Source organism: Apteryx mantelli, chromosome 2 (assembly GCF_036417845.1).
Source record: "Apteryx mantelli isolate bAptMan1 chromosome 2, bAptMan1.hap1, whole genome shotgun sequence".
Classification (NCBI taxonomy): Eukaryota; Metazoa; Chordata; class Aves; order Apterygiformes; family Apterygidae; genus Apteryx; species Apteryx mantelli.
The window spans coordinates 67504416-67532402 of record NC_089979.1 but is presented as its reverse complement, the minus strand read 5'-3'; the positions used below and the strand labels follow the sequence as shown (position 1 = coordinate 67532402).

General features: G+C 42.3%; 1 protein-coding gene across 1 annotated transcript; it reads left to right on the top strand.

The window, feature by feature from the left end:
* Window positions 1-7: 7 nt before the first annotated feature.
* On the top strand, window positions 8-24680 carry PXDC1 (PX domain containing 1). The gene is made up of 5 exons (XM_067290799.1): window positions 8-332; window positions 13312-13403; window positions 13697-13814; window positions 17744-17855; window positions 23081-24680. Exons 1-5 carry the CDS (start codon window positions 77-79, stop codon window positions 23196-23198), a joined length of 696 nt encoding a protein of 231 aa, XP_067146900.1. The 5' UTR covers window positions 8-76; the 3' UTR covers window positions 23199-24680.
* The last annotated feature ends 3307 nt before the right edge of the window (window positions 24681-27987 follow it).

Here is a 27987-nt window from a genome sequence, read left to right as displayed (position 1 = left end):
TCCCCCCCTTAGCTCGGGAGCGGCGCGGGGCCGCGGCAGCGCGGGGCGGTGCGCTTCGCCCTCCGCCGGCGGCGGCATGGCCTCGGCCGTGTTTGAGGGCACCTCGCTGGTGAACATGTACGTGCGGGGCTGCTGGGTGAACGGGATCCGGCGGCTCATCATCAGCCGGCGGGGCGACGAGGAGGAGTTTTACGAGATCCGCACGGAGTGGTCGGACCGCAACGTCCTCTACCTGCACCGCAGCTACTCCGACCTGGGCCGCCTCTTCAAGCGCCTCCTGGACTCCTTCCCCGAGGACCGTCCCGAGCTCTCCCGGTCCCCCTTGCTCCAAGGTCTGAGCAGCCCCTGGGGGCCAAGCCTCCGCTTTTTCTTTCTTTCTTTCTTTCTTTTTTTTTTCTCGCGTGCTTGCTTTTGGCAGCTGCTTCCCCCGGGGCGGGTGGCCGGGCGGACGGGGCGGCTGCCCCTGCCCCTGCCCCGTGCGGGGAGAGCGCGGCGCGAGTAGCCGGAGCTGTGGGGCCGCACCGGGCAGGGAGGCAGGGAAGCTGCAGAGGCGTTTTGGGCTTGGGAGCCCCTCCCGGGGCCTCTTTTTTAAATTATTTTTATTTTTTATTTTAAATAAATGCAAAGCGGAGGTGAAAGGCTGCCCCGCGGTCCGGGCGGCCGAGCCCCCATAGAAGAGGTGAAGTCGGGGTTCCCGCAGGAAAGTGTCCCAGACCACCCCCCCTCCCCCCGCCCCGGGTGTCCCTGTCTGCCCCGGGGATGTTGTGGCGCAGGCAGCGTTTTGGGGGTCAAAAGGGCCCTTGTTGTCGCTGCCCCTCCCCCTTGCTGTCGGCTTCCCCCCGACGCTTCCCCAGGGATGTGTGAAGGGGGGATTTTGGTGGCGGGAGAAGGGCTGTAGCTGAAAAATCTCTGCACGTTGGTATGTTGTTTGCCACAAGGAGGAAAAAAAAAAAAAAGCTGCGGTGCTTGCCAGTGGATGGAGCAACTCAGGGAGCTAAAATAATTCCTCACATAACTTTCTTGAAAACAGGGGAGTTGCACCAGCAGTTAAAGCCATATTCCTCTTCTCTGTTAGCTTCTGAAGTGGATCAACCAAGTTCAGGCGATGTCACCCATACTCAGGCCGATCTGTACAGAAGCAGAATGTACCTATTAGTCTTTCTGGGATTTTGGTGTTGTTCGGTGGGAATTTTTTTTTTTAGATTCATTTTATGTGTTTTGTTCTAAAATATTTCAAGCAAGTAAGGTGGTGTGGAGCATCTGCTTATCTAAAAACTGATGTGTGCTTATCATTTCCAGTCTCCCCACTTGTCTCAGTAACCACATAAATGATTTGATTAAATGGGAACAGGGAGAAGCCAATATGTTGTGTACATTTTTCTCTGAGAGAATGGGAAAGTTCTCTGCTGCTCTCAGTTTCTCTTTAAACCTTGCAAACATGAACCTCTTTGCAAAGGGACTGGGTTTTGAAATTCTAGGGGTTGATTCTCCACCCTTCATACCGATGTAAATCCACCAGTTTTATTTCTGAGTCTTACTTTTGTGGAGGCAGACTCTGTTCCTTGAGATGGAAGGTAGCGTTGAGAGGGTGTCTCCCAGGTTAGCTTGCCAAGTGTGGTTTTTGACAGGTATTTAAAGTGAGATATGTCTTGCGGGCTCCGTCACTTGCAACTGCATTTTTCTTTTGTCCTGCCAAATCACTAACCTCTAGCGAGGTCTCTTTTTTGTCTGGTTTAAACGTATTTATACCTTTTCCTCTCCTTATTTTCTTTCTGCTGTGCTCTGTGGTCATAGGAGTCACTGTCCTTTCACCTGCTGGTAATGGAAAATGCCTCATTTGGGTTGCTCTTGCTCATTCTCATTCCTTGGATGTGGCATCTCCTCTCAGCTGACACTCGGTGAATTCTGCTAACACTTGCAAGCCCTGAGTGCCCTCTGCAGACAGCAGGAATACACTGCTTCAGGGGAATGGCAGCCCAGGATCTGCTGCTCAGCTAGGGTGGAGGGTCGGGCCAGTTTGAGGAGCTGTATGCCCAAGGGGGACTGTCACCCCCACCTGGGTGCAGGCGGGAGCTGGAGGAGTCCTGTGGCTTCCTCTGCAGATCCCCCCGCTCCCACCTCTCAGCCCTGTTGCGTGCCAGTCAATAAGTGCTTGTGCCACGTCTCTGGGACTCAAGCGATTAGATTGCTGAGCAGGGATCTAAAATATAGGGAAAATTTATTATGCATTGTGGGTGCCCAAACTGAAGTACCCTGGGCTTGATTTTTAGTAATGCTGAGTGGCAGTAAATTCTAAGCAGCAGTGCCTTTGTGGTGCCTGGGCCTTTGCTTTAATGGGTGTCCAGCGGGTCCATTATCTGAATTACCGGGTAACGAATCCCCGACTTGGGACAACATGTCCAGAACAGCAGGGCATAGCTGCCAGGATCACTAAAATTTGACTTCCCAAGGTAGTGCTTGCACATATTCGCTTTCTGGGCTTTTGAAAAGTAGTTTGGGAGCAAGGCTGGGGTATGTGCTGGGTCTAGCCAGAGACAGACTCTGCTCAGTAGCTGGGTCCTTGTTGGCCCTGGTCTCCTGCCCCTCCCAGCTTGCTTCCTCGCCATTGCTTAAGGCAGAGGAGGCCCTGCACTTCCTAAAGCCGTTCACATTCCTCAGTGTCGCCAGTCCGCGCGCTTCCTCCCCCGCCTCAGAATGCGTTGCAGCTTTTGCAAAATATTAAACTGTTTTCACATATCTCTGAGACTTTGTTTGTGCAGATGGAGCTGGATGGGATTATATTCACTTGCACTGGAAAATTGATATCTTTACTTGACAGTCCTAGGTAGCATACACTATTCGTGCATGAACAGCTGGAAACACTAAGCATCCTCAGCCTCCTAGACTCAATTCCTGCATTAAATCTTGAGCCAGTAACCTTCCCTTATCCTTATCTCCAGTAATAGATGTACTGACTTCAGTAGAATCTGGAATGAGCAAAGCATCAGCCCAGGATTTGAGAAATTGAAACCTAATGTAAGGAGATCATGATCTATTCAGCTTGGTTAGGGGGTGGGGGTTAACCTTTCGACAGAGATGGAATAAAAGCCAGGAGTAGTTTCTAAGCAAAACCAGCGCAATTCACAGTTTCAATAATAGTCTGTTTAAAATTAAGCTGCTCTAAAGAAAATTACTTTGCACGGTGGGGACATGGACGTGCTTCTCTGCATAGAGAATATTTCATCATACTAGCATTTTAAGATGACTGGCTGTAACCTTATAGTGGATACGTAAAAATCTCATTTAACCAAATGACACCTAAGCAAAGCTTTGGCTGTAAGTAAGGATTGCATGGAGCATGTCCTATCTTTAGAAAACTTTTGGGGTGAGTACAGTTTCTTAATGTTCTCTTTTACAGCAGAGGTCCTGCTGCCCACATTAAAGCTCAGTGTATTTAGCCCAACAAAAACACCTGACAAACTCACGCTCTTGTGTGTCTTAGCATTCAGTCATATACATTTGTGTGTGTGACTATTCTTATACATATATATGTATATATGTATATGTGTGCGTGTGTTTATCTTAGGCTTTCTGAAAGTAGCTGAATATTAGTTGTGCCTTTTATCTGGAGGAAGTGGTAAAACATTGCAAATCAAATTTGCATTTCATTGAAGGAATCCAAAGTTCCTACAGATTTGCTTAAGTAGCATTAAAGGAACTAGAATTTTCCTACAGCTTAGTCAAACTACAGTATGTAACATTTAAGGGATATGTTTGAGGAGTGAAAGCTCGAGCTATTTGATGTTATTAACTTCTTAAGAGGAACTTTTTTAATATGTCAGCAATATTAGTAATGGTTGTTGCTATTATTGTTGGTTTCAGCAGAGAATGGCTTCCACACAATCTGCTCTTGTCTTGGATAAGTAATAACAGCACATGGCAAAGTGCACTTTGTGTGTGTATCTGGAGTGTATTATGATGCTAAGGGCCAAGGACATTGAACAACACAAAGCATCTTACTAGTAAGCTGGTAAACAAGGTTAGATATGTGCATACCTGCAGGGTGATTAAATATGATTCACTATGATGTTACAGTAACTTGCTAGTATTTTATTTGTGTCTGAAATGTGCCCATCCCTTGGCCTAGGCAAATGCACAAAAGAGGATCACAGAGAAACACAGGCTAGTTCTCTATTAGCAGAGCTAGAGCACAGCCTAATTGTTACTAATCTGTCTGTTTGCCTGTATCTTCAAAATGGATGACTTTGTATTTAAATAACTCTTCATGAGAAAGGCAGCACTATGGACTTAGGAGCTGACTTAAACTTGGTGATTTAGAAATAGTTGCAACGGGCCCAGTAGATACTGGAAACCAGTAACTAACCGAGAACTCCTTAGAAGTAATATTTAAGATTTATCCTAGAACTTGATCCAATCCCTACAGTCAAATGCCTGCCTCTTACTTCAGTGTGGGCAGGATCAGACCCTTAAATGCTGAACAAGGAAGCCAGAAGAGCTCATTAGCAACCTTTCGAAGTTTTGCTTTTAGAGTGGTAGGGTGTTTTCTGGCAATACTATTCTGCTAGGATTTCACTATCTGATACTAATGTTATATTGCCTTTTGGAAGCTCAGATGCTCTTCCATTGTGGCTGTTTGTGTCATGCCTACATGTAGTGCCTGATCCTGCTCAGATACTCTGAGCTGTCAAATCAGAAATTCGTTTCAGTCCTACAGGGTTATTTTACTAGATAAGACCTCTTTTTCCAAACTGCTCTTTCCCTCCCCCTTCCTTCTTTCTATCCCTCCAGCGAGTCATTCTGCTCTGTGTTTTGTTTTGTTTTTTTGTTTGTTTTGTTTTCCTTTCCTCACTCTCCTTTTTGTTATTTTTATCTCTGGCTGTTTCTCCAGTTGCTTTCCCTGAACTACCTTCTGTTCCCTTTCTTTGCCTTCAGGTTTCTCTCCCCAGACAGCTGGCATCCCCGATTATCCATGGCTCCTGAGAACTTTTCTATTATCTTCTGCTGTGCTGGCTCTCAACCTCTTTCAGCCTGTAAAAGTCATCCAGTGGCAGTGGAGATTTTTTGTAGAAACTTTGCATCTGTAGCTTGCCTCATGGCATAGAAGAATTCACTCTTCACCCGTAGCAGACCCGGAGCAGGCCTTCACAGATGACTAATGCTAAACTCTAGCTCTGTGGATTGTGTCTGCCCTCCAGCTTGGTTGCCTCATGTGGGAAGCAGATGATCAGCTGTTTTCTGTGTCAGAGTTGCTGTGCACCAGGAAGCACATGGGCAGCTCCTCCTGGGCTGCAGCTTGAAGGACTTGCATGAAGCAGAAGGCAGTTCTTGAAGAAAAGATTCAGCCTAGGAGCATTGTGTTTTTTGCATGGTTTTCTGTGAATGTTGTATTCATAACTTATTATATATGCTGCATTATGCTGCTGTTGTTGTTTACAAGACCATCTGGGAGTTGGATTTATGAAAAGAGGGAGCTCCACAGAAGCAACATAGTGGTTTCCACAGACAGCAGCTGTTTCAGTGCTGTGACAATAAGATAAATACACTATATCTATTGTGCTCTTTTCATTGTTGACATTGTCAACAGTTCATTAGTGGACCTTGCTCAGAGCTTCTGTCTGGCAGACAAAGGATGCAGCTCTTAGTTATCAGACTCTAGCAGTACTGTATAACTGAGATTAAATTTGGGGCTTCTGGGTTGGTTTTTTTATTGGTTGAGTGTCATGGTTCATCTGTAATGCTGAAGATAAATGAAGCACTCTCTGTCATTATAATGATCAACACAAACTGTCTTTTTGTGATGGACTGAGGCAGTGTCTGGGAGAATTTAGGTGGAGAGGAAAGGAACTGAGGTTATTTTTTTCCTGATAGCTCTCAGCTGATAACAAACCATCACTAAAAATGGTTGTAGGAGCTTACAGTTTTTCATCAGGCTCTGACTGTTTTGTTCACTTTTATCTTGTGCTTCTTTGACATGTTTCTATTTCTTGTGGCTCATCGGGCATCAAAACAGGGAGCTGTGCTGGGAAAGTCTGTCTGTCAAATGCTGTCACTGGGAGGTGTCATTCCCCCTTGAGAGCTCCTGGGAGGTTCCATAACTAATAATGCATGTCCATCAGCTGAAGGCCTGGACTTCTCTGCTTTTAGCTTGCCTCCTGTGCTTTGTAGGGTTACTTGGGCCTGCCACTGTTCAAGTGGTCACAGTCACTTCCTTTCACTCTGTGGTTACTCTGCTTTGTAATCCCTGCTCTGGGGGATTTCAGTCAGACAGTTGTACAAATAGTACCTTCTTTCATCTATATTTTTACTTCTGTCCCTAATTTCTCCCTCAACAATTGAGTTTACAAAGGCCAGCACAACATACAAGAAATTTCAAAAATCCATACCCTCTGCCTGTCTTTTCAGCTCCGTCATACCCTTTTCCTTAGGGAATGCCACCAAGATGGGTTCTGTTTGTGATATTGCATGAATAGTAAAGGCTTCATAATGGCTTAGGGACTGTAGGGACACATGAGATGGATGGATGGATTTCCCCATGAGGGGAAGGGGCAAGAATATCTGCTCCAAGAGAAGGGTGTCACAGAATTAGGAGACATTCTAATATAGAATAAGAGACATCAAAGAGGATTTGCTGGAGCCAGAGTTACCAGACTAAGTCAAACTAGTGCCATAGCTAGCTCTAGCATCCTATCTCTAGTGATGACAACCAGATGTTCCAGAAGACAGCATAAATAACTGGCAGAGAACAGAAAAGTAATGATCGTGGTTTCTAGTAATTGGAGATCTGATATGCCTGATTGTCTGTAATTATCTGTCCTTCTTTGGATATTTTCAGTTTTTGGACTTCAGGGATTCCTGTGGTGTTGCAGAATTATTGAAGAAAAGTTGTGTGAAACAAGTTTTCTCACCTCTGTTTTTTGAATTTCCTACCTTTAGATGTCCTTTGTCCTTGCAACAACCTTTATAGAGCCCCTTCTTGTCCATGCAGAGGCAAGGCAGTAATAGGTGGGAGCTGTTTTGTCTTCCTAAGAGTCCAGTCTAACATTGATAATGCAGTGGTTTCCAGACAGTGAGGTTCAGGGAACGTATGTCTGTGGGAAGGAAGGGATGTTACTAGGGCAGCTGCTGGGAGGAGAGAGGCAATGTGGCCATGAAACAGGGACAGATGGTAGCTGAAATGATACTGAAAAGAGCTCAGTTCAGCAGAGGGGAGGAAATGAGAAGCAATGCAGAGTAAAATAGGAGGAATGATTGAGCTGAGCTGTCACCTTTCAGCTGTCATCCATGTCCCAGCTCAGTAGCTTCAGTTCCTGCATTATATTGTGGAATCTCCATCCTTGGGATATTCAAAATTTGACTGGACAAGGCCCCGAGCAGCCTGATTTTGATGTTGGCCCTCCTTTGAGGGAGGGATTGAACCAGATGACAACCCAACCTCCCTTCCAGTGTTTGTTATTCCATGATTTTGTGCATCCCTTCTCGTGGCTGGGATCTTCCCACTATTGTTGCATCCTTATCCTGAGCTGTGTGTGTGTGCACATGTGTTAGAACATGTCTGAGGGGAAGAAGGAGGGATGAGGGTACAAGGTTTAAAAAAAAAAAAGGTTGAGCATGGCTGTGTTAACGAATACTGGAAGTGGGGAAAGGGGACATATCACCTGTTGAAGTCATATGGCCTCTGGTCAAGAGAGAGAGTAGAGTAGCAGTCATCTGTGCAAGACAGCTTATGTGTCTTCCCTGAAGATCTGAAATCCCTAATTGCCTCTCATGAACTTGTGCAAAGGGGTTGAGGATGAGCTCAAGATCTGAATCTATAGGCCTTAAATCTTTCTTGCAGTACAGGTTTAGCAAAATGTGGTAAGATTTCTTTCTGGATTTATCTGCTGTTCCTTTTTCCACTTTGGTATCTATTCTGTGGGCTTCCCCATAGGGCATGAAGACAGGATTAGGTGAGAAGGGCTCAATTCAATATTTTAATCTTCATATACATATTACAGTACACAGTATTTAATAGTAACTCCACTCCATCTTGCACATATCTCCAGAAAGGACACCTTACCCTCAGCACATAGTTATTGAATTAATTTTGAGAAAGTAAGAGATCTCTGACATTCTTTGTTCCTCTTCTGACTGAGAGTCTCAAGTAGAGTTCTTCAGACTGGAGGAACAGGGTTTGCCCACAGTTTGAGGTCATGTATACCTAGCAACTTACACATAGCAACACAGCACTAGAAAAGCAGGCTCCTTTGTGTCATCGTCGAGGGATGGTGTGTGAGATGCACTTGACTTAGGCATGAACTCACTCTTCCTTGGAAGACACTAGAGAATTATTGGAACAATTTGCTCGTCATGGACATTGGTCGTCAAGATCGCACCATGATTTCATTACAAGCCATGGAGCATGCGCTGCAATTCCTGTCCCCCTTCGTTTAGTAAAAGCATACAGTGTCAAAACATGTGATTTCCAAATTGTCATTAGTTGCAGATTTGGTGACTCACATGGCAGTAATGTTACAGACCTATCAAGGCTTGTGTGTTGACATCAATAGTTGGCTCCTAGTTTATTCTCCTCCTCTGTTGAGCTCGTTTCTTGCTCGTTTTCAGCTCTGGGCCTCTCTCCCATGCCATGACCCAGCCTGCCAGGTACGCAGCTGGTTGCCTGTTCTCCGATTCTCCTGCAGCTGCCTCTGGCACAGGGGTCCCAGAGCAGGAAGGACTCTGCAGACCTGTGTTGCTGTTTGTGCTGTGTTTTTCCAGAGATGCGTTGCTACGTGTAAAGTTGCTACGTATGCGTGGTCTCAAACTGTGGGCAAATCCTATTCATCCAGCCTGAAGGAATCTACTCAGGGCTCTCAGTCAGGAAAAGGGCAGAGATGTCAAAGGGATTTTCTCCTTCTTTCTTAACTCCCATAGCCAATGAGCTAATTTTGCATGCACAGCAGAAGCCTGCTACAAGCAAATATCCGAGATATAGGCAAGCACCACCCCCGTTTACACAGTGCGCCTATGCTGTCCCTCCCATGACCCAGTGTGTAGGCTCCCTTGTGCTCAGAGTGAAGAAATCTTAGAAGTCTGTGGTATTTGGCAAAAGGTCTTGTGGTAAAGAAGGAGCCAGAGGGGCTCCAGTTTACCTCAAGCCCTATAAACATAGGTGTTTATAGCATTTAAATTACTTGAAATGATAGTTAATTGTCAAAGCACGCTATGTGTAACAAGACAGAGAGCAAAGTTTTCTTGGGAGGAGTTTGCACATGTTTTCAATTAGCAGTCAGACAGCAGCCAGGGCAGAGGAAAAGGCATGAGAACAGCGTTTCACCATGACCTCGCTAAGAGATTTCCCAGCTCTGCGCTCAGCTCTGTTGCAAGACTGAACATGTGGAAGAAAGCACAACTGGTTCCTGGCTACTAGTTGTTTTATTAGCGTCTTTACTTTTAGGGCCAGCTGTCTGAATAAGGGTTCCTGGGGTCTACAAGTTCCAGTGGAAAGATAGGCACATATTTATGGTCCATGCACAGGGAGACAAAGGCTTCAGGACCCATCATACCTGCCATACAGATGCTATGCATGTGGCCAGTGCATGTGTGGTAAATTCAGTGCACTCTGGATGCATCCAGTCTGTGGTGCTGTCATGTCAGGGTTAATGAATTGTGGAAGTGACGGACTTTTTATCTACAGAGTCAGCCAGCACATGTGTCACTGCTATTTGTCCAGGCGTTGCAGTGTCAGGAGATCCTACACCAGTCTCTAGCTTTTTTTTCTTTCTTTCTTTCTTTCTTTCTTTCTTTCTTTCTTTCTTTCTTTCTTTCTTTCTTTCTTTCTTTCTTTCTTTTTTTTCCCCACCTCATCAAAGCTTCTGAATAGAAAAAAGAAGACAGGTGGGGGAGAAACCCCCATGAAAGGTAGTCCCTGTGTATGAGCAAGTTGTTAGAAAGTATGGATAGCAGAGATGGAAAGCTTGGGTGCAATTCTAGTGCCTAGGTGAGAAAGGAGTTTGAACCAGGTGTCCTAGCCTGCAGTCTTGCTTCTCCTGCTAAGGCTGGGGTTTTCTGAGGTAAAATCTTTGACAATACTGGTTTGAGGTGTTCCCCACTGCTCAACTAATTATGCTGGCAAAACAGAGGGAGTGAAGTGTTGTGGTGTGAGAGAGGAAATGAGCAGCAGGGAAGGCTGAGAGCACCTGAAACCAGTATTGCCACTGGACACTTCATCTCGTGAAACCAGTGTTACTTGTGCACGTATATGTTGTGGTCGATGACAGCAAGCAGTTAGCAAGCACTGAAAGAAAGCGAAATGAGGGGCCGAGGGCCTCTGCTGCTCCTGGCTGGGTAGGCGGGCAGCGTCTTGCATGGGTTAGGGCAGAGGCTGGGTTGTTAGCAATCCCATGAGTTGTTGGATCATAGCCTATGACTAACTGGAAACCACGAGGGCATCTGTTAGCTGTTAGAGACTTTTAAATGATGATAAATAAGGGCCTAACAAACTTTGTAGCTATTGTGGAAGAAATTACAGGGCGCACACACACACACACACACACACACACACATACACATATATACACACATACATATATATATATATATATATATATATAGTGCCAGTCAACTGGTTTCCATGTATGTGGATTGTTAGAAGTATGAAAAGGAAGGCTTTAACCCAACCAAACTGAATTCCCGGTGACTAATTGTGTAAGGTCATCAGCTTTACACCCCAAAGCTGTGCTTCTGTAATTATTAAGCATACATGGGAATTTGTCTAGGCAGATGTATCATTTACTCTTCTTCCTACGCTGTCTGCCTTTTGTTTCTGATATTACTAAAAGTTTCAGTAAGAAACATTTTTTATTGTGTCAGATGTTACATGTTTTCTGTGCCAATTTCCAAGTAGGGTTTGCATGACTGGTTCCTTTCCAAGAGCTAGAAAGAGCAATATCAAAGGGTGGAAATTCCTGGTGAATACAGGAAGCTATAAAACCTCCTACTGGGTGATCTGTGGAAGTGCCACAGACTGATGATCTTGTGTGACATTCTCTTGCTAAAATATGAAAAGGCCGTGTGGAGCTGCAGATGCTTTCCCTGATTACTAATGAGAGAAAACCATAACTGCCTGGCAGTTTTTCCATAGTATGAGCACTCAGTGTTGTTGGTGAGGTGGGGGCTTTTTCTTGGCCTTTTTCTTTGCTGCTCTGAATATATTTGTTTGGTTGAAAGTACCCTTCTTCCTTGTAAAATACTAGTTTCAACAAGATGTGTTAATTTGGGAAAGGGTCTGAGGTCCAGGGTGGATTTGAGAGAGAGCAGCTTAGTGCCAAATCCCTGGTGGGTCAGTGGTGAGGGTGTTTGTCTGGAACATGGGAGCTGCAGTCTGGTAGTTTCTGCTCTGAATATTTCAGTATTTGTACAAACTGGAGCAAGACCAGCAGGAGAAGCAGGGGCACCCTGCAGTAGCTGGCACCACAATGGTTAGCTCGGGTGTCTCTGATGTGGGCTATGGCAGAGCAACAGCGCGTTTCTAACATCATAGGTGGGTGCCTGAGCTGTGAGGCATTTGGCAGCCTTTTCTGGAAAGATGAAAACACTTTGTTGAAAGATTTGAAGTTTGTTCTGATGTGGGATGGGAATGAATTTGTGGAGGGGTGAAGCAGTCCCACCCAGGCCTACTCACGCCCAATAGTTAGGAAGATGAAGGGCACCATACTGATTCAGGTCTATAATGCCAAGGCAAACCCCAACTAATACAGTCTGTATTAGCTGGCCCATGCAGATGATTTGATTTCAGAGAATTTCCATGCAAAGCTGCTCAACTGTAGTACACATCAGGCAAAAAAAGGACACCCTGCTACCTTGCATATATGCCTGTCTGTATGCTCTGGTCTCCTGCCAGAAGAGCTGTATGAGAGGAAGAAATGGTAATGAAGCTGGCAAAAGAAGGCAAAATGAGGGACTCGTAGAAAAGCCTCCACAGCAAGACTATTTTTGTGTGGGACAACAGTCAAATGAACCTAGTTGCTCTGGAGACAATCTCTGCCTTTATTTAAAGCTGTAATCCGAGGAAAGCTGACAGTTTAACAGTCACACCTTTATCTGGAAAGTTTGTATTTGCTCATGTCACACAAGTAACAAACAGCAAGGATTTGTGGAGACCGATACATTTTGTTATTTTTTTTCCCCACCCCCATTTTGTGTGTTTCACAGCTGTACATTCACCTTTTATGCAGGGAGGTGCTGATACACTTAAAGGAGTGCTCTGAGAAGAGTTTAGCACTTAAAATTTTAGTATATTGAAGTGGTTTCTCAGAGACTCTTTTGCAGATTTTTAGTTTTGATTTTTATTTAGGCAATTTTGATTTATTGGGTCTTTTCTTCCAGCTGTTTGGATTTCCTTTTTTTTTTTTTTTTCAGTTATGAAGCTTGTTAAATTTTCATGCATGTGCTCTGTTCCTTGGAAAAGCCACACAAATGCAAACAGAAGGGCATTAGAGGGATAGGTGGCTTTGGGGCTAGGTTCTCCTCATATTACCTGTATGTGCATATAACCTGTGTTACATCTCCTTAAATCTCTTAGAGGAGAGTGAAGTTACAGATTTCCTGCGAATTATACATATGAAATATAGTATTACAGTAGAAGTTCCCCATATTGAGCTCTTCAAAATCAGAAGCATTGTACTGCATCATCCTGAAAAGTTTCCCTTATAATCCCTTCTGCAGCTCTGTGATAATTCTGTGATTTAAAAAAACAAACAAACCCCAAAACTTTGTTTTGCACTTGAAGAACATGGTACTGAGAAATCATCCTTTGACCACCCACTGGGGTTTACATTCAGAGAAATACAAGACTGTTCTTGAAGTCTTTTGTTTAGCTTGTGTTTAGTCTTTTCCTCTTATCTGTGGGTTGTGTTTTTTTGTTTTGGGTTTTGTTTTTTGGGTTTTTTTTTTTTGCCTTTTACTGACAGAAAAAGGATGAATCATGGCTTTTGGAAGCAGAAAACAGACAGTTTGATTATCATTGCTGGGAATGCTGTATAGTGCAGCTGTGGGTGAGGGAGTAGGTGGTTCCACTTCTGCTTGTCTTCCAGCTCCTAAATACAATCACAAACAGATGAATTTGTGTCAGGCCTGCATCCATGCTTGTAAGTATGCTCACCTTAGTTTGGGGTACATGGTTTATCATCAGTATGGGTTAAAAGATTTATTTCTGGGAGGCATGATGTTTCAGGTTGTTCGTCTTCCTGAGAAGCTGCTTCTGGCTGCTGATGTGTACGTGCGCATGAAAGTGTGTTTTTGTCTTTGCTCATGATCTGTTTACTTTGTTTCTAGGACTCATCACAATAAAAGAAGCCCATGATATAGAAGCTAGACTTAATGAAGTGGAAAAGCTTCTGAAGACCATTATAAACATGCCATGGAAGGTGAGTATGCCCAGCTCCACATTGAACCCAGCTTTTGACTCCTCCTTGGTGGCAAAATGCACTCTCATGGAGATTAGAAAGTGATGGGCTTCCCCAGACTCTGAAAGAAGCAGCAATTTACTGAATATCTTGGAGAAGTGCTGAGTGCCAGGTCCATGTCATTACATACTATAGGTCCAGGCAGTTGCTTGTAATAAGTCTTTCTATTCTTGTAAGAAGAGTTGGAAAGGAGGAAATGAACAAAGAAAACTGTTGGTTAAAAACAGCTGTCTGTTTCTTTGTCTCTTTTTAAGTATTCAAGATCTGAAGTTGTCCTCACGTTCTTTGAGAGATCTCCGTTGGATCAAGTTCTAAAGAATGACAATGTCCATAAAATTCAGCCAAGCTTTCAAAGTCCAGTTAAAATATCAGGTAAGAGTGGCTAGCTTCCTACAATGGACGCAAGAATTATGTAATGAAAATTGCTTTATTTTTCGTTTCCCTCGTTCTTTCTCTACCAGCAATTCAAAAGATGGAGCTCCATAGTCTGCTTTATAGTGTAGAATGTACAATTAGCCATGACAAACTATGCAGCGCATGTTCAGACAATAAAATGGCAGGTGAAATTCAAGGCTGATAAATGCAAACAAGTGGAAATGGGGAAAATACAATTCTCACTATAGTCCCACACGATAGTGCTATTACCACTCAGGAAAGAGATTCTGAGGTTATTGATACAGTTTTATGTAAATGTAAGCTCAGTGCCAAGCAGCGTTCATAAACAACAGTTAGGATATTAGACATTATTAGGAAAGGAGAGGAGAACAAAAGATGAAAGGAGCACAACCTCCCCTTTCTTGAATACAGTGTGCAGTTCTGGTCTCTCCATCTCAGAAAGGATATAATAGAATTAAATACAAATAAAGGACAAGGTTTCAAGCTGAAGGACAGCTTCTCTATGAAAAAGGTTAAATAGAGGACACCAGCTTTGAGAAGAGATGACAGAGTTGATGGTATGATGGAAGTATATAAAACTGAATGGCAAGAGTCCATTGCCCTGTACACCTCAAAACACAAGAACTGTAGGTTATCCATTAACATTGTCAGACAACAGGCATTAAACAAAAGAAAAGTTACAGTTTTGTTTTGTTGTCGTACAGAGCAGTTAAGTAACGGAACAGGATATTGTGGAACCAAAAGTATAAATGACTTCAAAAAAAGAATTAGATAAGTAAATGGAAGAAATGTGCATTGAGACCTGTCACAGGCGGAGGCTCAGGAAATTTCTAAGCCACAGAGTGCTGGTGGGTGTACTGGAGAGGAGTTTTATACTATACTTGCACTATGCTTTTAGTCTTTCCCCTCTGAATCTGCTACTGACCATTGCTAGCGGGTGTGTGGATTTTTGATGTGCCTAGTTTTGTATTTCTATGTTGAAAAGTTTCCTTTGGGCCTAAAGGGAAATTCAGACTTCTCCTTAGGAGCTTGCAGTCTCTGAGTTATCCCATGGGGTGGCTGTTTTTGTGTCAACAGAAGAGAGTTATTTCAGAGAATGAAATACAACATTGTCCTCCGAGGTGCATAAAGTGTTTAGCAAGAAATACAAGTCAGTTTTCATAGGTACTAACAGCATATTGGTTAATGGCCAGCCAGTATGCTTACATGCTAAGGATATAACTGGTGTGTCTTAAGGATTGATCTTTCCCACAGGGTAGACTTTTGTAGCCGATCCTGAGCACTAATTCTAAGCAAACTAGTCATCTTTAACAGTGTTAAATAGCTATTTTTTTAATTAGATTGTAAAGGGCATGCTAGCCCACTAGTAACTATTTGGAAATGTGCTGTTTAATACAGAGTGTTAGTGAGAGGAGCAGTCTAGCCAGCCCATCTGGGCCATGTGCCTTCTTGTAGGGCTCCCTGTGAGCGCAGGCTGCCGTGAGCACAGTGCTTGTGAAGAGCCCCCGGCGCCCTTCTGCAAAGGTCTTGCCCCATCTGTGACTAGAGAGGTTTGGATGATGTCTGAGTTCAGGTAGAAATTACAGGTAAAATTTCTCATGTGCAGGTTCTTAGTGTCATTCTTCCAAAGGCAAAGACTGAATGTGGTTTATTCACTGTGCTTCTAAATGCTTGAATGTGCTCTCAGCACTGACCCTAGAGGGTGTATTCAGTGGTTTCCATGTGAAATATGTTGCTACTCTGATACCAGGGGTTGCCAGTTATGAAATTAAGTGCCCTCAAACTATATGCTATAAAAAATGTTTAAAAGCCTGACTACTGTCATCTGATACATTGCTCCTTTTGCAAGCAGGCAAATAACAAGAAAAATATCTTTGGAGTTGCATTGGTTAGAAACTGCAACATTGGTCTGGTTTGACTTTTTTTGCTGTTTTGAAGGGTTTCATCTAATTTTTTTGAAGGGATGTACCTCCCTTCAGGTACACATACTTTGTGTGCATGGCTGAATCTATGGTGTGGTGGGTACGGCAGATAGAAGACGAGCACAATAAATTTGTGAATACAGTGTGAGGGTGTCCGGCTGATAGGCAGAGGCTAGCAGCAAAGAGAAGCCTCATGTTAGCCTGTATGTAGAGAAGCTGTGGAAACCATCCTAGCCAAACAATAACATGTTTTGTTTTAATCCTAAATTGATTTTAATAGACGAGTCATACCTAATTATTTGGGGGAAGATTTCTTTCCTACCTGTACAACAATCCAAAAGCATCTTGTGATAATTAGCTTTATCATTTAAGTGGTTGCCATAAAGAATTTGAAAACGTAGACTGAAATCTGATGGCAGGTGATATTTGCCTCACCTGAATGTTGCGCACTGGAAATGACTTCAGTGTCTGGTAATGGTGTCAGTAGATGGCAGTAAATGTTAACTCCTAAAGCAGTTCACACTGCACTGAAATGCTGCTGTTCTTAGGTCGCATCAAGGACTCTAGGAAAGCACTGTGGCATTCATGTTGGTCATGGTGCAGCTTTCTAGGTGACCTGCAGAATCAGAATAACAGTAAAACTATTTTGTATTCTCTAAAACAACAAATTGTCCCCTGCACGGTCCTGCTCAGTGATGGGTGATGGGGAAGGGAGAAACGGACCCCTCTCTTAGTTGAAAGCTGAATTCGAATTTGTGATGTAGCTCTTGTTCTATTGTATGATGTTCATTCAGGATGAGTCATGAGTGAAGTGTGATTTTCCTGGGATTCAATGATTTTACTATCCCCACACATACTCTGTTAAAGTGGGCTGCAGTAAAATATAGACTGAAAGTCAAAGATCACTTTGTCAACAGAAACATGGAAGTGAGTTCTGGTTTTACCTTTATGTAGGAGTATGTAAATGTACACTTAAAAATTGCCTCCCTTCTTTCTCCGCTGTCCTTCCTCACACATTACTTGAACTGTATTGTTGAAATTTGTCTGTCTGGGGCAAGGTCTTAGGGATTACCCATACTTATCTTTCGTGCCCACAGAATAGTTACCTTTTGTTTGTGCTGATAATGCAAGGATGTAACACAGGGTCCTCTTACTTTGAGGCAAATAATGAATCATCCTACTTAAGTCAGTGCTGCTTTAAATTGAGAAATATGTTAATTTTGTGTTGTCCCTAGCATTCATCTGAGATTGTGTGACCAGAGGAAATCTTTGCTATTTGCCTTGTTTGCCTTCCCTTGTCATACAGACCAGGATTAACTTCTTATTCACATCAAATACTATTTTTAAGCAAAAAATCTCCCCATGGTAGTAAGTCAGTAGAAATAGCTGTAAAGTTTAGCTATGCTGGACTGACAGCATTTTACACCATGAGAAAGAAGTAAGCAAAGTTGAAAGCAATGTAGAAGACATTGTTTTACCTTTTTTAAAGATGGTGATTGAATTAACTTGGAAGGTAAGTTTGTATTTCATTTTTCCTGTCTTTTTGGTTTTTGCTTAATTAGTTTAAGCCTGGGAAGTCCATCTAGGAGAAGCACAATTAAGAAGTGAAAGATTGCAACTTTATGGACCGGCTGCCATTCTGCTAAAGGTGATAGGAATTTGGCATTAATGGGACTGAAATGGGACCTTGCTTCAATGGCAAGATATGTTCAGTGTTCCACAATGTAATCTCTACATCATGAATTGATGATGCAAATGAAATTGCTTAAGATCTGGCAGGTTGCAGATGTAAAAAGCTATGAAACCAGCGTGTGGGCCCAACTCTTCATTTCAGCAATCCTGTACAGATTTCCAATGTCATGTACACATCCCTGTTCATAACCATGCCATTTACATATGATATACACTTATTGTCCAGTTTTTTTTAGAGAACCTTCTGGACCTCCAGCATTTATATCTTTTTTTCCTTTCTTTTCCCCACAGAAATCATGCGATCGAATGGATTTTGTTTAGCAAACACTGAAACAATAGTCATTGACCACAGTATACCCAATGGAAAGGAAAAGCACCTGGACGTAGATTCAGCGGAACACTTGTAAGTATAGTTTGTTCCTGACTAATTTGGTCAGCTTAAGATATACTATAACTTTCTTTTTCCCTAGCAAAATGTTAATCTCTGTATAGAAGCAAGATTGGTGCAGTGGTCATTCTGACTGGTTAAAGGGCCTGATGGCTAAGGCTTCAATGCTCTTTCTGTTAAAGTGGATAAAATTGCTGCAGTGAGAATTAGTGACCCTAAGGAGTGTGGTCCTGTCAGTATGGAAAAAGTTGTGGCTGTCCTAGGGGTCCTGCCAGGTGAGAATTACACCAGAGGAATTTTTTTCTTTCTCTCATGATTGTGATGAGACCTCCTTTGAGCCCAAGTGTGGAAACCCGAAACACCCTTACAAATGAAATATTTTACTAAGATGGAGGTGATTTGTTTGGGAAGCAAAACACCATCCTCAGAGGGGGAACACAGGCCTGAACTTAATCAAAGGAAGCTGGGCAGCTGCTCTGATGCTTCCACGTGCTGTGACATGGTGCAGCACATGTATTGCGTTAAGGAAGAGGAAGTTAGGCTAGTCTTATTTGTAAATTCTACCTCCTTATATACGTAGGTACTCAGGGGTCAGAGACCTGTAACCAGTAAGGCTTTTATGTAGGTCTCAAGTCAGTGAGTATGTCGACAAATGGGTATTCATGGAAATCAGCTCCTGTGGATTTCTGTCATGGCAGGTGATTGATATTTCACTTTAATAGCATCAATGTGCTTCAGGTAACTAAACATCTACATAGTTTTAATGAGAAACATTGACCTACTCTGTCATTAGGGCAGTCAAAATGATGGAAATGGCAATAAAAGCCATCTGGAAGTTTGATCTTTCAACATAAAGCTCTGTCTTGCCACATTTGAAATATGAGCATTGCCAGTTTGCAGAAAGGTTTAGAATTTAACAGGATTTTGTCAGAGGCTGGAGTGCAGCTCTGGCCCCACTGTAATTGCTTGAAGTCTTTCTATTAACTTTTAAAAGAACCAGGGTTTTATCACTTACTGTTGTGAACCTAGATCTTGCTAACAGCAGTTTAACACAAGGCTGTAGCGATACACTGGAAGAAATTCTACAAGGCTGGTTTCTGTAAAGTTGACATAGTTCATAGTGGATCATGTGTTAGTGCTGAGAGTAAAAAACCACTGGAGCAGAAAAGTGGTCTGTTTATTTTCCTGTCTCCTTTTGATTATTTCAGAAAGTTTTGATTAAAACAAACAAACCAAAAAAACCCAAAACAAACCAACAACAGCCTTGATTTTAAAAATCTGCTCCAACCCTAGTAAAACTTAATGGTTGGGGATCAGAAACTGCTGTCATCTAATTATTGTTCCGTTGTCTGTTCTATATTGGGAGTCAGAGTATATGAAGGCCAGGAAGTATGAATATCATAAAGTAAATCCACGAAAATCTGTGTGGTAGGCATGATTTCCCAGAAACTGCAGTGGAAGAAATAAATCCAGGGTAACAGCCTGGCTTTGTGCATTCATATTGTAACTTCAAGGGAGAATCAAGAAATTGCTAAGTTTCAAATGTCTGTTGTATGTAGTGCTCTATATATGCCTTTCCTGTAGGTGTATTTCATAGCTGGGAAGTCATGGCAGAGCTGTTTTGTAAAGAGTGAACTTTTTTTAAAAGCAAAAATTTTCTACATTGTTACTTTAAATGTAGGTTAGCAGCCCAGAAAGGAACTTTTAAATCTTTCAAAATCCTATGCAGTTCCTTTTTGGTCTCTTTAAAATTGGATTTATTGGATTGGTGTTTTCTATTCTGAAAATAGAGTTAATTCCTTGTGGACTTGTATATCCTCAGTTGGGAACTTTTTCCTTTCAGCAACATTAAACTCCATATGACTTGTAGGTTTTGGCTGCACATGTACTTGAATCAGACATTTTACAAAGCAATCCTCTGTTTTTTGGAGAGAATCAATTTGAGCTTCAGGAGGTAGCATTCATTTCCCTAAAGCCTTGCTGCACTGGTTAGCTGTTGGATTGCTGGTAGTGCTATATATTGAATTGTCTGTCAGCTGAAAAGTCTGATACTTGTCACAAAAGAAGCTGTAGCATTTTTGCAAATTAGAGTTGCTTATTCTGTTGTTCTGAAGGGGTTGCTTTCTGATACCTTCATTTTCTTTCTCATTTTATTTGGCAGTACTCATTACATTGTGTCCTAAAGTACACCGTACTGTTGCAAAATGTGGCGAAACCAGTGTGCTCAACCTCAGTCTGGCAGAAATGGTCCTTTATATATGGTTCTAGTGCTCTGCAGTCCTTCTGAAAGGAAAGATGGTTTAAAAAAAATTTAAAAAGGCACTCAAGCACTCTAACTTACACTTTGGTTTTGTTACAGGGAGGTGCCTTCCCCCCCCCCCCCCCCCAGGACTGTTTGCACTTCTGCCTTCTAGGCCAGCAGCAGGCAGCAAAGGCTGTGGAGTTGGACATGCTGCTTTTTTTGGCAAATTCACTGCAGTACTAAATGTGTGTTTTCAGGGCAGCGCTGCTGTTGTCACAAGCATCTTGTGTTCCTTAGGAGAGATTTGCATGGATGGAGATGCCAAAGAGCAGAACGGAGATGGTGCAGTTAGATACAGAATGTTTCCAGGAAAACAAAATCCTAGTCTTGACAGAAAAAGAAAATGCTGCTGTGGGGCTACTACAGTCTTAGCTGTAGATGGAAGGAGCTCTGCTCAGATACTGCTCTTACATAGGCTGATGAGAGGAACTGCACTGTTGTCTCACACTGTGTTTACACTGGGGTTACTCCTGTGAGTTGTGCTCATGAGGAGCATTAGCATCTGTGTACCTTGTTTTCCTCTTCTTCCTGGCAAATGTGAGCAGTAACTCTAACGTATTAGAGTGAAACTGAAGAAGAACAGTTGTTCTACAGCATGAGAAGTAGGCCCTCAGTAAGGTCAGTGTATCTGTCAAGGTACTTTGGGAGTAAATAGGCCAGGGCATTGCAGGAGAAAATCCTTGAATTTCTATTCAAAAAGTGCTATGGTCCTCATAGCTGAGTTGTGAAGGACCAGGCAGGACTGTGGAGAAGAGACAGAGCTGTGTCCATACATTGCAGAATGCATAGACCATGCTATCCAGTAACTTGCAATGCTTCTACCTGATTTTTAGGGTTGTCTGAGGTGGAGTTAGAAGGATATCTGCAGTTACCTTACTGCAGGAGTCTGACTAGTTCATGTGAAGGTGAGATGCAATTTTAAACAAAATTATTTTAAATCTTCATCTGTCTGCCTGCTATTCAGAGAATTGAAGTATGTCAGCCTAAAAAGATGTTAGAAAATATATCCCTAAAAAGACATGTCCTATAGTCAGAGCTAGGTTAGAAATTATTTTTCCATCTTGTGCAGTTTTTCAGTTTCAATTTTATTTTTTTCTCAATCTATATGAGAATGAATCCAAGATCTTTCAAATTTTAGAGTGTGAGAGAAAGAAATCGGACAGTTCAAGTCTGTTGCCTGACTGAGCAGAGCAGAGATTTAAACATTGGCCTGAAGTGATTGCCTTTAACTGCTAGGCTATCTGGGATGAAGAAAGGTGTTTTCTTATACTAGGAATTCTAGCCTCCTTGAAACTAGATTATGTATTACCGAGGAAAGTGTAGGTTTCAATGAGTTGATGCCTTCTGGTTTTGAGTGGGAGTGAGACAGTGGGAAATCCTTGCAAAAGTTCTGGTTATACCACAAGAGTCAGGAAGTGGGGAGGAAAATACTCAAACAAGTGAAATTAAATTTGGGAGCATTTTTTATATTTGGATGGTCTATGGTTGTCAAAATCTAAATCTCATGCCATGGGGAGGGCAACAAGGATCTGTAGGAAGGATACTGTAGTCATTGTTTCCCATTTGTGTTGAACATTTGGCCTTGTACAAAAGCCAAATGCAGAGAAGGTATCTATAAAGTGAAAGGGTGAGAGTTCTGAGTTCAGACTCAAAACAAAGGCAGTTTCCATTCTGCTTTTGTCTGGGAACAGAGGCATTTTGTGTTGCTGCCAAATACTGTGAGAACGAAATGGAAGAATGTGGACCTCAGCTGCGTGACTCACTTTTCCATAGTTCACTTACTGTTTCCTTCCTTCATCCCTAGTAACTTTGAATGAGAGGACAAGATGACTTACTGGTGTACACCATGGTTCTCATAGTCCTCACCACACACGTGTATATAAATAAACCATAGGAGCTGGATGGGATCAGCTCTGAATACTTTCTGTGAAGTTGTCCATATACCACAGTGAAAGCTCCTCTAGGCTCATAAAAATCTTTTAGAGGTATCCAGAATTGCCTGACAAAAAGAAGCTGTGTCCTAGGAAAACATTCTTTTATTAGTAGGAGGAAGTGTCATGAGGTGTCATGTTTTATGAGAGGAGGAAGTGTCATGAGAAATGAAGTTCAGGCATTATAATGACAAGTGCTGTGAACAGTCACTGTCATACTAGAGAAGTGCCACAGAAGTCCCTTTTACTAAAGACTACTAATGAAAGAGATGGAGAACTTGGTCTCCTAGTCTGCCATGCAGCTGTGTTTTAGCACAGGTTTAAAGGGGAATAGCCATCCTGTTTTACTGAAAACGAACTCTTTGGCTCATTCATTTCTATGGGTTAGAAGAAAGTGGTTTGCTGTTTATTTAAGGATATGGAGAGCAATCATTTCCATTTATTTCTCAACCGTCTAATAAGTGCTGTGTCCTCTTTAATGAAAATGGCAGTAGATGTCATTGCTGGTGTTTCCAGTGGATTACCTTAGCATAATGTAGGCTGATGTCAGACAAACTATAGCTTCGTGATTCACAGTTGATCTGCATGGACCTTCCTTGACAACTTGGTATGGGTTTGCATTTCAAGCTGCCAAGAGAGGGAATGAGAGAGACATTGAAGCTTTGGAAAAAGAGTTGGGACTATCTTTGTCTTGCAAACTGAGCTTCACAAAGCTGAAGCTCCAAATCAGCATTAGAAATACTTCTACTGCAACACTGCTTTGGTGTGAATCAAGTCCACATGTTATATTTACTCCAACTTTAACTTGAGGTGCCAACAGAAGCATTCTTGCCTGCAGCCCTTTTTCTAAATGGTCCCCTCACAAGTATCTGTTCTCAAAGTTTCCAGGGATCAGTCTTCAGATATTCTAGCCTTTTCCCTCTCCCCAATTCTTTTCTTCCTATTTCTTTGACTTGGATTTTGAAAATGAACATTAATGCCATTTTTTTTGTTTGTTTTCTTCTTAGGTTCGAAAGTGTTAGTGACTTTACCTCAGAGCTAGAAGACAGTGATGATCCAACAGCTTATGTCACCAATTTGACATACTACCACCTGGTCCCATTTGAAACTGATATTCTGGACTGAGGCTTCCCAGTGACCTCGTCCGCTAGCATCCAGCTAACCTCTTTGTCCATAGGCTCTGCTGTTTCCAGCGTTGCATCTCTGTGAATAAGGCTGTACAGGCAAGACCAACAGCAGAGAAGTTGCAGTAAGGATGCCACAAAGGTGGTTTTGTGGTCTGCCCCTTCACTGTGTTTTAAGGAGCAGCTTCACTGCTGACAACAAACTCTCATTGCGTGAAAGCAAGGCAGCAGTGGCCTCTGGGGCTCAAGGAAATCTATACAATGTCCATGGCAACTGCCACTCAGGCACAGCCATCGAAACTTGAGGTGTAGTTTGCTGTCGCCTATGCTCCTTGACTTGCAGTGCAAGTTGAAGCTTCCTCTCTTAGGACGCCACCAGAAACTTCCCAGGATGTAGTGATCACACTTTTTATGCTGTGTAAGTGAGAAGATGGAACAAAACAGCTGAATTTTGTCAGTTCCCTCTGCAGTTTCTTAACACAGGTTTGGCAGGTCACTTTTTGCTCAGCTACCAGATGACTGGTGCCTTACGTGAGATGTCAGAAATACCATTGAGTGCCTCCAGGGAAACAGAACACATGAATTGACTGCTTTGCTTCTTTTAGTAAAGCAGCCTCACTGGAGAGGTGGCTACCTTTTCCTGAAATAGTAAAGCAGACAGTAGCTGGCATTGCAATGGACTGTGCATAATGTTTGGGAAAGCTGATGGGAAAGCTGAACTGCCCTGCTAAGAATGGTGCAGGCTATGACAGGCACTTGGATACGAATTTTGTCACATAGACCAGAAAATGGGAATGATGCTTACAGTTGTTTACATCAGAGAGAGAATTCCCTATGTGTATTACTCCCCAGAGGATGGGGAGGAAGCCAATGAGATTTATGATGTGTTTGGACTGAAAATTAATGATAAGCTACAGTGTGTCTACAGTGGTAGGAAAAACACTCTCTCCCTTGCCAACCTGGCTCAATGAGTGTGTCTAGCTTTCTGAGAAATGCCTGTTGGGCTGGATGCGGGCTTCATGGTCACGTAATTCCATTGATTTCAGTGGAGTTAGGCCAGCAGGAGCAAGAGCGGGACTGGACCTTGCAGTCTCTTTACTACTGAGTAGTGTAACATTAACATCTCTTCTGGGGGTCTCTCTTGCTGAGTGCTCTGAACTCCCAGCTCTAATTACAAGTGCTCAACACTCAACATCATGACCTTTCATTGAGCTTTTTGTGATCTAATTGCAAAAATGAATTTGAAGGGATTGAAATGGGAAGGGATTTTGGACTTATTTCTTTGTGCAGGGGCTTTGCTTGGGCCTAAAGAAGTTGGTACAGCTCCCTTCCTTCTGCAGACTTTTCATTCCTATCTGTAGAATAACAAACAGGATTTGCTAAGGTAAATAATAAATTATTGAGAATCCTAATTCTTTTACACAGTATGTTTTTAAAATATATTTTAATGAAATAAAGTATTACTCACCTTTGGTATACTCTCTACAGCTTGAAACAGTGACTTCCATTTATTTTTCTTTGAGGACTCCTCCCCACCCATGCCAAATCCTTTCTTTCTCCAGTAGTTTTGGAAACATATTTGAGTTTTGGCAACTCTTTCCAGGCTCGATGTGCTGCCCATACTACAGATATGGTGTATACTCATGTGAAACCTCTTGGCCTGACTGCTGATCTTGTGTCTAGGTCTATATGGTTTAATACCACTAAGTTTCATGGAGGAATCCTCTATTTTCACAACTGTGAGTGAAATCAAACCTGACACTTAGGCTTTTTGAGAGTAAAGCATATTCTTGTATATTAAACTTGTAGAAGAGAAAGGGAAATGTCCTTGTTACTCATGCAGCGGCTTTCTGAGCAGCCTCTTGAATTGGAACTGCATGGGTTTCTGTTGCTTTGTTGTTGTTGTTGTTGTTTTTTAATCTCATCAGTTTTAATTCTTAACTGTCTGTGCTTTCATTGAACTGTGGCAGGATAGAAGCAGTATCTAGTAAACAAATGTGTTGGACTGGGAATTGGAATATTTGATCTCAATTCTTGGCCCTGTTGTCAGCCTATCATGCTGCTTTGGGGTAATTCTAGTTCATCTTCCTGTGCCTGAGTTTTTCCTTGAGTAATGTTTACAAGAGCACCTCAGCCTCTTTGGCTTTTGATGCAATATTGTCCCCTAGTTCATTTGAATGTTCCTGTGAGTTTTCAACCCCCTGATAGCTACTTATCCTTTTTTTTATAGCACTTTAAAATCTATGGTTTAAAAAATAAATAGAGAAGTGTTGCTGATTTTTAAAATGCACTACCACATTCCTCATGTGCACTAGCTGAGCTGCATTCACAGTGAAGCCTTCAGGGAAGGAGGAGTCTAATGCAACAGAACTAATCTACTAACAGAAGCTACACCAATTTCACCTAGGTTTTTCAAAAGCCATTTTGACCAAATATGTTCCATAGGTGATGTCGTGATTTATTTCACTTAGCTAAAATCTGTTTATGTGATAAGTCAAAGGAATGCAAATGACCATGTATATTACTTTGTGCATAGAATCAATTAAAAAACCCCTTATTTGGTTAAATCACTGCAACTTTCTCATGTGGACCAGGTCTCTACAACTGGGAGAGGTTTAAAGTATGAATTTTGCATATCGTCAATTTATATGTTCAAGACAGATCAGTGATGAAGTAGAACCAAGCTTGTCTTTGAGGAATAAAATGAAACTTGCCTTTACAATCCAAGATGCAGATTGTGTGTGCAAGAGGTTTTGTTAAAGGATAACTAAGATAGTTAAGTCAAGCACTAGAAAGTTAGGAAATTGAATGTTAGTTTCCCATGGAGCTTTCCTGTTTGTGTGCGTTATGACAGAGTTTTTATTTTTTTGCATTTTTGTAGGATTGTGTTTCAAGCAGGATTGGTCCAGTTTCTCTGTAGTTCTCCCTTACAGGAGAGTCTCCTCTTCTCAAAACAGCAGAATCATTTGACTAACATTTATTCAAAACCAACAGGTTGACTGGATGGTGATCTTCAGCTGAAATGTTTTTCCATTTTTTTTTCAACCAGCTCTAGTTACACACTAGTAATGTCCTCCAATGTCAGAAGAGAATGTTTTGCCATGAAGGTAGAAAAAGGCCTTTGTGTAAAGCTTACAGTTAAAATTGTAGTTGGTTAAGCCAGTGCCAAAGAGTGAATATATTCTTCAATAAATACAGTGTGGTCAAGGGCTAACAGTAGAAATGTGAAGAAAAAGAGAAAGTATGCACAACTACAAATGCATGTGAGTTGTGAATAATGTGCTAAGATGTAACCTTATTACTGTGTTAAAGGTAAATAGCCCTAAGCTTATGTGTTAGCCATGAGAGTGTTGTCCTGCTATGCTAGGAGGATATTTTGTGAGCAGATAGTCAGTAGTAACAGCTCTCATTCTGCTGAGAAAGGGAAAACTCCAATTGAAATTTTTCTTCTTGCTGTATCCTGTTATTGACTCTTGTCTATTTTGGACCAGTGATTCTTTGGCTGATGTTTTATCATATTCTGAATTGCTCTCTAGGACTGGATGGGCACATAGTACACCCGCAATTGTGGAGGCACAAGACCACTGCAGAGCAGGCACCCACCTTCTCCTGTGTCGCCCCGGGCCCTCACGCAGTGCTTGGGTCGCTCCTGTTGGCTTCCCAGTTACATGTCCCTAAGGGAAGGGAGACTTGGGCCTGTGGTATCTGCCTCAGTAAGTGTTCAGAAGCAAATTAACAATGTCTAAGTGGAACCCTAGTGTTCAGTCTGTGGGTCAAATATGTTTCTTCTTTTGGAGTGATTCTCTCGAGGTCAGAAAGCAGCCTTGCAAATTCTTGTTTGAAGGTTTTTTTGTGGGGGAGGGAGGAAAGAGGTCTTGTTTTTCATGGGGAGGGGGTGGGAGGTTGCTTTTTTTTTTTTTTTTTTTCCTTCCTCAGTGCTCTTTTGGGGAATTTTCAGTCAGTTGATTTGTTGTCACAATAAGAATCCCTCACAGAACAAAATTTATTTCTCAAAGAAGAAGGGACTTCCTTAAAACAAAATCCCAAAGCATTCTTAGCTTTCTCCATTTCTTTCACATTGGAGACCGCAAGCCATGCTGGCAACTGTCAAGCTGCCCAAAACTTTCCTATCTTCTTGCAGCTGCTTCTCCATTGGGAGGGTTAAAAGAAGTCTTGTGAAGTGGATTCATCCCCAAAAGCAGAGATGTTTGGGATTTGCCTTAGTTTTTATCCATGGTTGATGGTAACTGCACTGCTGGAACTCCTTCGTGGAGCCCATCTGTATGAACAAGCTTACTCATGCTTGAAATCAGAGCAGGTTGTATCAGTGTAAATTGCAGCTGACTGCACCAAGCTCCTAAGTTGCTTTTTATCTCCAGTTAGGATAAAAATTAATCCCCAGGGTAGAGGAAATCCTGAAGCATAGGCAGCCTTTTCCCTCCCTTGTTTTCATTGTAGCTGGTGAGGGAGTGATAATTCCCATTGACCATTCCTGCCAAAAAAAGAGAGTAAGACGGTGGGGATTTATGTAGCTTCTTTTGTCCTAGTGTAGCAATGGTGGCGGGCCGTTAATGTTCATTTATCTTTATGGAAATATTGCCAACTTATGAGTGAATATAAAAAAAAAAAAAAAACTTGGTCTGCTGAGGGCATAAACACATGGGCAAAAGCAATCAGTGAAGTATAATCCTAGTATTGTGCAGTAACTTCCACAATAAGTGGAGTGAAACTTCACAATAAACATGTTAAATGTGTAGGACTTCCACTCCAGTCACTGGAACTGTAGTTCC